The 11,364-nt window shown below is 43.6% G+C and overlaps 1 protein-coding gene across 1 annotated transcript; it reads left to right on the top strand.

Moving 5' to 3' along the window:
* The first annotated feature begins 6,672 nt into the window (after positions 1-6,672).
* LOC112122493 (olfactory receptor 14A16-like) lies at positions 6,673-7,758 on the top strand. The gene has a single exon (XM_024221282.1). It carries the CDS (start codon positions 6,673-6,675, stop codon positions 7,756-7,758), a length of 1,086 nt encoding a protein of 361 aa, XP_024077050.1.
* The last annotated feature ends 3,606 nt before the right edge of the window (positions 7,759-11,364 follow it).

Raw genomic sequence — 11,364 nt, 5'->3', positions numbered from 1 at the left:
CACCAGCTCAGGACCTGGCCCTTCATTTTTAGTCTTTGCCTCTGGGTTCCTCTTAGTGACCAACTTCAAACACCCAAGGCAGCCTGAGCTGTAGGTTCTTCTGGTGGCTGCATCCAAAGAGCTGCTGATGCAATACAGGAGAAAAAACATCTCTGTTCACCCAGAGGTAATTATGTGGAGTTAAGGAAGGAACAGGCTATTCCAGGCCAGCTGAGCTTCTGGTGCCACGAGGCTCTGAGCTATTGTAGGTCCCATGTCTGTGCTATAAATATATATATATTATTCCGTAAACACCTTGGGACACCCCTTGAACCTCAGCCCTGCCTTGCTTTTAGCCAAGGGTCTTTCCAGGGATGCTCAGTGTGTGAGATCCAGGGGCATCGTGTTCCCCTTCTGTGGGGTTAGGGTTAGCTAGGGTAGGTTGTCAGGGTGGTTTGCTCCAGCGGCGAAGACAGAGCTGGGCTCACAGACCTGGAGACTAGATTCATCTATTTAGCCCCAGATCAGGGACATCCTGGGCTGTGACCATGTTTAAAGCCTGCATAAGTGAGGATCAGTTCTAGAGCTGGGAGGGACTTTCAGTCCCTGATTCCATTTAGTCCCATCTCTCAGCCAAGCCTGCCCAAGGAGAGAAGCAGGGAACGCTCCTCTGTGGAGTGGATCCCTGTCTGCTAGGAACTGCAGAGAGACTCAACAACTCAGGAAATCTGGTGGAGTGACATGGAAACGAGTGTTGGATAACACTGTGTTGAGTCCATGATAGATAGATAGATAGATAATGACCAATGATTCCTAGAACTGGAAGATCAAATGCATCACAAGCTGAGAAAAATTCCACAAAGACTGACACAGTAAGTTTGCTATTTCAATTAACTATGTTAGAGTATTAATGCACAGGACACATTTATGATCATAAATATGAATTGCAATTGGAACTCTTTAAATATTTTATACTATCAATTTCATCTAACACCTAGAGTGAGTCAAAGTATTTTCAATAGAAAAAAATGACTTTTTTTAGAAGTCCCCCAAATCCCCAAATTTGGTTTTTTTGGCAACTGAGAAACAAACATTTTGAGCTAAAAACCATTGAAGGCTGAATATTTTCATTGAAAATCTGCCCCAAAAACTGGGTTTTCAATTAAACAAATTTTCATGGAAAGTCTCCCCTATTTTCCCATGAAAATTTGTTTAATTGAAAACCCAGTTTTTCTCTGAAAACAATTTAAGTAGAAAATTTCTGACCACCCCTAATTGCAAACTTAACTTTAAGCAAGTTTGGGGAACACTAATACTGTCCAATGATACCATAATTTCAAACCCATTCACTCTATTGCATCCATTTTTATTTTTGATTCAAAGGTATAGCTGCAGGATGGCAAAACTGAATAAGAAGCAAAGCTGAAAGCCAAATAATATGTTTTATACAGACTAGCATTTTTAAACCCAGGGTCAGAGATGAACTAAGCAGCCAATATATCCTGGCACTACCCATGGGCATATGAGAGTGCAATGGGTTTAGAAACCAGACTTACTGGTCTAGCACCATACCTAGAGAATAACATTGCTGCCAGATGAGCACAAATGCTCTAAATGGGCACACAGAACATACACATATTAAGACATAAGAACACAAAAACATAAGAGCTGCCAGACTGGGTCAGGACACGGTACATCTTGCCCAGTATCCTGTCTCCAACTGTGGTCTATACCAGAGTGTCAGGGGAGTTTACAGAACAGGGCAATTTTGGAGTGATCCACTCCTGTCTTCCAGTCCTGGCTTCTGGTAGTGAGAGGTTTAGGGTCGCCTCAAGGATAGGGTTGCATCCCTGACCATCTTAGCTACTAATCATTGATGGACATATCCTCCATGAACCTACCCTGTAGCGAAGTCGCACATCCTCCGGCACCCATCTGCCTACGAGGCCCTATGCTTGCCTCCGGCATGCCTGCACACAACTCCCTATCTCCATTCTTCTGGGCCAAACCTACCTTCCATGGGTGCCCCTTTTCCTGGTTCTGCTGCCCCCTTTACTATTGTTTGTGTTGGGTGTGAACTTTTTTTTGTTGTTAACGGGGTGCACCCCCCCACTCTGGCTGATGGTTCCCAGACGGGCCTTCTGTGACCCAGCCCTCCGGCCGAGTCACACAACCTACTCCCCTCGCCCCCTTCGGGGAATACAGTCCAGTTCTTTCCCTTTACTGCCTCTGGCTCTGGCACTCTTCGCCTCTGCCCCTGGCTCTGGCTCTCTGTGTCTGCCTTTGCCTCTGGCTCTGTTTGCCTGATGGCAATAGTGAATTTCTTTCTTGGGTGGCAGTAGTTAATTTATATCATTTTATATATATAATTATTTTTTCCAAAATGCATTACTTTGCACTTATCAACATTGAATTTCATTTGCCATTTTGTTGTCCTGTCACCCAGTTTTGTGAGATCCCTCTGCAACTCCTCACAGTCTGTTTTAGACTTAACTGTCTTGAATAATTTTGTATCATCTGCAAGCTTTGCCACTTCCCCGTTCAATCATTGATGAATATGTTGAACAGCACTAGTCCCAGTACAGATCCTTGGGGGTTTCTGCTGTTCACCTCTCTCTATTGTGAAAACTGACTGTTTATTCCTACCCTTTGTTTCCTATCTTTCTATCCTACTGATCCATAAGAGGATCTTCCCTGTAATCCCATGGCTACCTTGTTTCCTTAAGAGCCTTTGGAGAGGGACTTTGTCAAAGGCTTTCTGAAAATCCAAGTACATATCAACTAGATCGGCCTTATTCACATGCTTGTTGACCCTGAAAGAATTCTAATAGATTGGTGAGGCGTGACTTCCCTTTATAAAACCCATGTTGACACTTCCCCATCAAATCGTGTTCATATGTGTCTGATAATTCTGTTCTTTACTATAATTTCTACTTATTTGCCCGGTACTGAAGTTAGGCTCCCCAGCCTGTAGTAGTCATTTTAAAAAATGACATAACATTAGCTACCTTTCAGTCATCATGTGCAGAGGCTGATTTCAGAGATAGGTTACATATTACAGTTAGTATTTCTGCAATTTCATATCTGAGTTCTTTAAAAACTCTTGGGTCAATACCAACTGGTCCTGGTGACTTATTACTGTTTAGTTTATCAATTTCTTCTAAGCGTCTCCTATTGATACATCAGTTTGGGACAGTAGTTCAGATTTGTCACTAAAAAGAATAGCTTTGATATGTGTATCTCCCGCACATCCTCTGCAGTGAAGACCGATGCAAAGAATTCATTTAGCTTGACAATTCCCTTGTCTTCCTTGAGTGCTTCTTAAACACCATTGTGGTCTAGTGGCCTCACTGCCTGTTTGGCAGGCGTCCTGATTCTGATATACTTTTAAAAAAGTACTGTTAGTTATTGCATCTTTAGCAAGTTGCTTCTCAAATTCTTTCTTGGCCTGCCTTATTATAGACTCATAGACTCATAGACTTTGAGGTCAGAAGGGACCAATATGGTCATCTAGTCTGACCCCCCGCATGATGCAGGCCACAAAAGCTGACCAATTATACCTTTACATTTTATTTGTCAGAGTTTGTGTTCCTAGGATTTGATTTCAAAAATTTTAAACATTCCTTTTTACCTCTAACTGCCTCCATTACTGTGCTCTTTAGCCATCGTGACATTTATTTAGTTTTTTGGTCTTCCTATTGTCTTTTTTGATTTGGGGTATACATTTATTCTGAGCCTTTATTATGATGTTTTTAATAAATCTGCATGCTGCTTGCAGGCATTTACCCTTGTGACTTCTCTTTTAAATTTCCATCTAACTATCACTTCATTCTTATGTAAATTACCCTTTAAAAAATGGAATGTTACTTTGATGAGGTTTTTTTAATAGTTCCCCCCCTACAAGGATGTTAAATATGGTCACTATTACTGAGCAGTTCAGCTATATTTACCTTTTGGACCCGATCCTGTGCTCCACTTAAGACTAAATTAAGACTTTCCTCTCCACTTGTGGGTTCCTAGGCTAGCTGCTCCAAGAAGCAATCATTTATGGTGTCTAGAAATTTTACCTCTGCATCACACCCTGAGGTGACATGTACCCAGTCAATATGAGGATAGTTGAAATCACCCATTATTTTTGTGACAAAGAGTCCTGTGGCACCTTATAGACTACCAGAAGGATTGGAGCATAAGCTTTCATGGGTGAATACCCACTTCGTTAGACTCATGTGGTGGAAATTTCCAGCGGCAGGTATAAATATACAGGCAAGAATCAGTCTAGAGATAACGAGGTTAGTTTCAGTCAGGGAGGATGAGGCCCTCTTCTAGCAGTTGAGGTGTGGACACCAAGGAAGGAGAAACTGCTTTTGTAGTTGGCTAGACATTCACAGTCTTTGTTTAATCCTGAGCTGATGATGTCAAATTTGCAAATGAAGTGTAGTTCAGCATTTTCTCTTTGGAGTCTGGTCCTGAAGTTTTTTTGCTGCAGGATGGCTACCTTTAAATCTACTATTGTATGTCCAAGGAGGTTGAAGTGTTCTCCTACAGGTTTTTGTATATTGCCATTCCTAATATCTGACTTGTGTCCATTTATACTTTTACGTAGGGATTGTCCAGTTTGACCAATGTACATAGAAGAGGGGCATTGCTGGCACATGATGGCATATATTACATTGGTGGACATGCAAGTGAATGAACCGGTGATGTTGTGGCTGATCTGGTTAGGTCCTGTGATGGTGTTGCTGGTGTAAATATGTGGGCAGAGTTGGCATCGATGTTTGTTGCATGGATTGGTTCCTGAGTTAGAGTTACTATGGTACGGTGTGTGGTTGCTGGTGAGAATATGCTTAAGGTTGGTGGGTTGTCTGTGGGCGAGGACTGGCCTGCCTCCCAAGGCCTGTGAAAGTGAGGGATCGTTGTCCAGGACGGGTTGTAGATCACTGATGAAGTGGGTATTTACCCACGAAAGCTTATGCTCCAATACTTCTGTTAGTCTATAAGATGCCACAGGACTCTTTGTCACTTTTTACAGATCCAGACTAACACGGCTACCCCTCTGATACTTAACATTATTTTTGTGTGTTCCCAGTTTGTTGCCTCTCAAGCCTCCCTTGGCATTTCACAATCAGTGCCACCATCCTGGCCAGGTGATCTGTAGTATATTCCTACTGTTGTACTCTTATTATTCAAGCATGGAATTTCTATCCATGGAGATTCTATGGCACAGTTTGATTCAGTTACGATTTTTATCATATTTAACTCTATGCTTTTTTTAATGTTTAGTGCCACTCCCCGATCAGCGTGACCTACTCTGTCATTTCTATATATTTTGTAATTTGGTATTACCGTGTCCCATTGGTTATCCTCATTACAACAAGTTTCCATAATTCATATTATATCAATATCCTCGTTTAATGGCAGGCACTGGAGTTCACACATCTTATTATTTGCAGTTTTACCATTTGCATATGAGCACATTTTGTCAATGTTTAGTTGCTTGCCTTTATATGTTATGTTTAAATGGGACTCTGTTCCTCACTAGCTCCTGCCTTTATTTTACCAATATCTTTCCAATCCTCTATACTAGAATATAGAGTTTCCCGATTAATAAATTCATCCTTAAGGGATGTCTCCACCTGAACTGTGTGCTTCTCTACATCTGTTATCTTTCCCCCAGCCCTTAGTTTTAAAAGGCCCCCAAAGAGCACACAATCAAGTGGACAAGGCAGAGAAAGAGAGGGAGGGGAAACAGAGGCACAGGGAGGGGACGTGACTGGCCCAAGGTCACACAGAATGTCAGTGGCAGAACTAAGAACAAAACCCAAGTCTCTGACTGCCACTGACCCGCACAGCACAGACATAAAGTCACAGAGGTAAATGATACAACATGGAAGTAATAGAATGATACTCCTAGTCCATCATCACACAGAGATGGCACTGCAACTGGGACTTGGTACCATGAATCAATCTGTAAGCAAGTAGCAGGCCATATATGCACAGAATTCAATGTGGAATCATCACAGGCAAGCTAGCGCTCAAGGCTCTGGGTGTGTCTATGTGGTGTTTCCCTAGGAAGAGGGAATCAGGATGTGTTGGTGTTTCAGAAGTTTAGTTTACTGTCCAAGTTGTGATCCTGCTGTTTGTCATAAGAACATACGACTGGAAGGGCCCTCTTAGGTCATCAAGTCCAATCCCCTGCTCTCACTGGCAACTCTGTTATATAATCCCCATCAAAAACTGATCCAGCCCTGCGTGGACACTAGTTAAGTTGTTTGTCCCAAACTTCTCAAATTGGGAGGTTGTTCCAGATCCTGCCTCCTCTGATGGGGACAAACCTTCTTCTCATCTCCAGCCTACATGTACTCACAGACAGTATATCCCATTTGTTCTTGTGCCAACATGGTCCTTTAGCAGCAATAGCTCTCCTCCCTCCCTGATGTTTACCCCCCTGATGTATTTACAAAGAGCGACCAGACCCCTGCTCATTCTGCACTTTTCCAGGCTAAACAAGCTGAACTTTTTTGGTTTCCTCTTGAAATAACGCTCCATTGTCTCAATAGGATGAGCATCGTTCCTAAGATTGTTGGGTCTGGGTTGTAATTTGTTTCATATTTACACTGCATTTTATCGAGCCACATCTTGGACCCGATCCTCAGATGATGGAAGCAGGTGCCATCCACTAACTTTAAGGGAGATATGGCAATTTACAGTGGTGTGATAATACACCTGATTAGGGGGCTGATTGTTGGAGGGGAGGAGCACTCTAATCCTGACATTGCCTTGTCCTTCCCTTCACAGGCAGCACATGGTGTATTGAGAAGGACAACGTCCAATCGAACCACCATGACTGAGTTCTTTCTCCTGGGATTCTCTGATGTTCGGGAGCTCCAGATTTTGCACTTTGTGATGTTTCTAATGATTTACCTGACAGCCCTGACAGGGAATCTTCTCGTTATCACTGTAGTAGCCCTCGACCACCACCTTCACACCCCCATGTACTTCTTCCTGATGAATTTGTCCATTCTAGATCTTGGATTCATCTCCGTCACTGTCCCCAAATCCATGGCAAATTCCCTATTGAACACCAGGTCAATTTCTTATTCTGGATGCATTGCCCAAGTCTTTCTCTTCTTCTTCTTTGCTTTGGCTGACTTTGCCCTACTCACTGTCATGGCGTATGATCGATACGTTGCCATCTGCAAACCACTGCACTATGAGAGAGTTATGAACAGGAGAGCTTGTGTCCAAATGGCAGCCAGTGCCTGGATCAGTGGTGTTCTCAATTCTGCTCTGCACACTGGGAACACATTTACAATAACCTTCTGTGGAGGTAACATGGTTGATCAATTCTTCTGTGAAATCCCTCAGCTACTCAAGCTTGCCTGCTCTGACTCCTATCTCAGTGAAGTTGGGGTTATTGCCTTTAATGCGTTCTTGGGCTTAAGCTGCTTTGTTTTAATAATTGTGTCATACATTCAGATCTTCACCACGGTGCTGAGAATCCCCTCTGGGCAGGATCGGCATAAAGCCTTCTCCACCTGCCTTCCTCACCTCATTGTTGTCTCATTGTTAGTTTGCACTGGCACCTTTGCCTACCTGAAACCCATCTCCAACTCAGCATCAGGCCTAGATCTCCTGCTCACTGTTCTCTATTCCGTGGTCCATCCTATGATGAATCCCCTTATCTACAGCATGAGAAACAAGGAGATCAAAGCTGCCCTGAAGAAACTGACTTGGCACAGGTTATTGACCAAGAATAAAATGTCTGTCTTCATCTCGTGATTGTCTTTTAAATCTGTGCTTCTTTATAAACCTAATCAACAGATGACAATATTGTCTCCATCAGAACATGGTGTGCAGAGTCTTCATGAAAAATACTGTATTTACAGTGGTAAAAAAAAGCCCTAACCCCACTTTAATTTTACCCCAGTGTACATAAAATCAAAATCTAGCTAGCTAGCTATTTTAGGATTTTGTACTACCACTCATCATGCTATCTGAGCAGTTTCCACACAAAATCAGTAGCCATAACATAGTCCCTGTTGGAACCTCTGGTCCTTCTCCTTTTTGGGGTAAAAAAAGCCCTGCTTAGGAATGGAAATTTTGGAGTTTTATAGTTTGTTGGCATGTCTATTCTTTGTTTTGTTTTGTTTTGTTTTGTTTCATCAGTTAGTTGAGTGGTTTGTTCCTTTGTTCCAGATATTTGTTGTTTTTTTAGGGGGTGGGTATATTTGGGGGAAGGAAATGTTTCGTTACATGCAGTAGTTAATGTTTTGTCATCTCTTGGGGGTGCTGATGTATCATCTCTTTAATGGGGTTTTCTGAGGGAGCTGAAGGTTTGCTCCCCACAATGAGAGAGGGGCGCTGAAGAGGGTGTCTGGAAAGCTGAACTCCTGTTGAAATGATTATTAGTGCAGCTGGGATTTTATTGTGTTATTAAGGATATGTAAGGGTGCTTAGAGCTGTGGATATGTATCTTTGTATTATTTTATACCGGAATACATAATGCTGTGTCATTCTTGCTGTGGAGGAAAGACTTTTTGGAAGGTTTTGCAGTGTTTCCTAAAGACAAGCAGACTCATGAAAATGAGACCAAATGTTGATGCCATTCACTGCCTCTTCACTTTGAAGGGATCAGGGTTTGGCCAACAGTCAACACACACACAAGGATCCAAATATGGCTAAAGGCAGCCTGGAGAAAGAGAGTGCAAGGCATGTAAGGGTTCTGTAGTCATTTTAGCTGGACTAGTGCAAATGCAGAGTAGCTCCATGGACATCAGCAGATTAACTCTGAAGAGTTTCTGGCCAAAAACTCTGGGTTGAATGCATCAGCGACAGAAACATTGGTCTGATTTACTTGTGTTATATCATTTTGGTATAACATTGGTGTAAGTGGCAAAGTACCAGTACATGCATTGACCTGGCATTCTATCCACCATCTTGTGTAAATCTAGACATGGCCAAGCAGAGTACTATTATTAGAAAGACAGACAGATGGATGGGACCATTGCTTATCTAACACACAATGTCACATTGCCATAAAGACAGATTTCTGTTTGATTGTGAATTATTATGACAGATCGATTGATCATTCACTGGATAGATGAGTGTGTATGGGGATAGATAGATAGATAGATAGATAGATAGATAGATAGATAGATAGATAGATAGATAGATAGATAATCCATGAAAATTTTGTTCCAATTTTTCTGTTCATGATTGCCTATATCCAGATTAGAGGTGGTCAGATCATGCTGATACAGCAGAGCTGAAGCTAGCTGTGGGAATGTGTCAATTCAGTCAAAACATTCATTGGAAACCAGGCTGGGAGGCAGAGTGCCTGGCCAGCATGTCTCCCCCGGCATCCTGCCAGTCCATCTGCCAGCCAGCTATCCATCAGGCGGGCTCCCCAGGCCCCAGAGCAGCCTACCTGGCTGGCTGCCAGGTTCCCAGGCTCACGGTTCCTCAGAAGCTCACCTGTTAGGGAGCTTGGTAGATGGGTCCTCCAGGCACCACAGATCACCAGGCAGCTGCCTCCCTGGGCTACCCAAATCCCAGCTAGCTGGAGAGTTGGGCAGTCCGGGGAGGCAGCTGCCTGGGAAAAGCTGATCAGCAATTTTTCAAAGAAACTTTTTTTCATCCAAAAATGCTGATTCATTGAAACTGTATCTTTTCCCGGGAACATGTCGGTTTCAATTAAACTTTGATCGAGAACGTTTCTCAGGTGCAGGATGGAATTTCTGGTCAAAAGTAGAGAGAGAGTGATGACCCCGAGTAGCAAATAGCCTAGGTGTTAGGGTACTCAACTGGGCTTCTCTGAATTAGGCAGAGCAGGGACTTGAACCTGCATCTCCCCCAGTCCAGGTAAGTGTCCTACCCATTGGGCCAGAGTCACTGACTTTGGCCCACTGTATATTTAATAATTTATATCAAGAGGAACAGCTCCAACAGGACAAACCAAAAGAGAGAACAAGTCTCATTACAGGCTGCTTGTTAGGATACTCACCTAAAATGTGGGAGAGCCAGGTTCAAAGCCCTGCTCTGAATTACACATGACTGGGTTGAGAGCCCTAGAGAATGAAATCCTCCTTTCATCCACAAACCAAGTACCATCAGGGCAGCACATATTTGTGCCCTTGCCCCAGTCAATGTATCTGACACCGAATCTGGAGGCACCACCTCTAGGGAGAAGAGGGGATGTTTATCTAGGATGAGGGCTGGGATTTCAAAGAGGCTGAATGAGTTAAGCACAAGTTCCCGTGGATTGACCCCTCTCACTCCATTAGGCCCTGCTCCACAAGGGCCAGACATGATGTTCACTGTCAGACAATAAACCTGTCATCATTGCCTCTGAGAGAGAATGCAGGAGAACCAGCTGCTTGGAACAGCTTCCAGGTAGATGAGGCACCCAAGAATTTCTGCAGGAGCTGTTTGGGAGGAGTGAGCAAGGTGGGTCAAGGGTAGAGCTTGACAACATTTTTCCAAGCCATGGGCAGATTAATTTTCACTCAGCTAGAATAGTAGAAGTATCTGCCATGAACAGACTGAGGATACTATTTCCTGGTGGAGTTTTCTTGACCAGCTCTATCAATCTCAGTTTCAATACATACCACCCATGTAACGTATCTTAGGTCATGAGCGTGCAGGGGTCTCGGAACGTGGGTGTCTGAGATGATGTGGGCATAAATTGGCCCTTCATCACACTAGTGTGTCACTCCCCTGATAGGCCTCACTCCTGCTCTACCGGAGCGTGGTGGTAGGCCAACAGCTGAACCTCATTAATGCAGAAATAGAGCCTAAGTTGAGCTCATATGATGGTCACCATCTTGGCTGACACCTTGCGGTTGAACTAGAGATCTCAAGAGCTAAGGGTTTGAGTCCCTGCAGCTTGAGCTAAACAGCCAGGCTCCCTGGTAGGGGTGTGACAGACTTACAAGCTCTTGTAATTGGGCACAGAGGAGATTTGAAACACACACAGACTGGTGGGTGACATTTGTATGTGTGACACTGCAGCCACTTTATCTGAACTGGAGTCACCTCTCTCAGCCACGAGGATAGGCCTCACAGACATTTGAACTAATCCAATGCCACTGCCTCTGTTGCAGTTTATTCTCTGTCTGGTCCTTTTCTCCCTTCCCCTCCCACACAGGTACACACAGTCACTCAGTCTCTCACACTCCCCAATGTACACGTAACCCAGCCTAACACAATGTGCCTCCTTGTCCCCTTCTAGTGGTCAGACTTTGTATAGCAGCTTATGAGTTTGCTATTGCCTGTGCACTTTGTCCTTTAGCACGGTCTACACAGGATGTTAACTTATAGTTAAGCATAATATTGTACAGCCCACAAACACACACAGTACTGCACAGCCCACAAACACACTGCAGT

Source organism: Terrapene carolina, unplaced genomic scaffold (assembly GCF_002925995.2).
Source record: "Terrapene carolina triunguis isolate 2854851 unplaced genomic scaffold, T_m_triunguis-2.0 Scaffold35642, whole genome shotgun sequence".
Lineage (NCBI taxonomy): Eukaryota > Metazoa > Chordata > Testudines > Emydidae > Terrapene > Terrapene triunguis.
The sequence above is the reverse complement of the archived record's forward strand: the minus strand, read 5'-3'. Positions and strand labels throughout refer to the sequence as shown.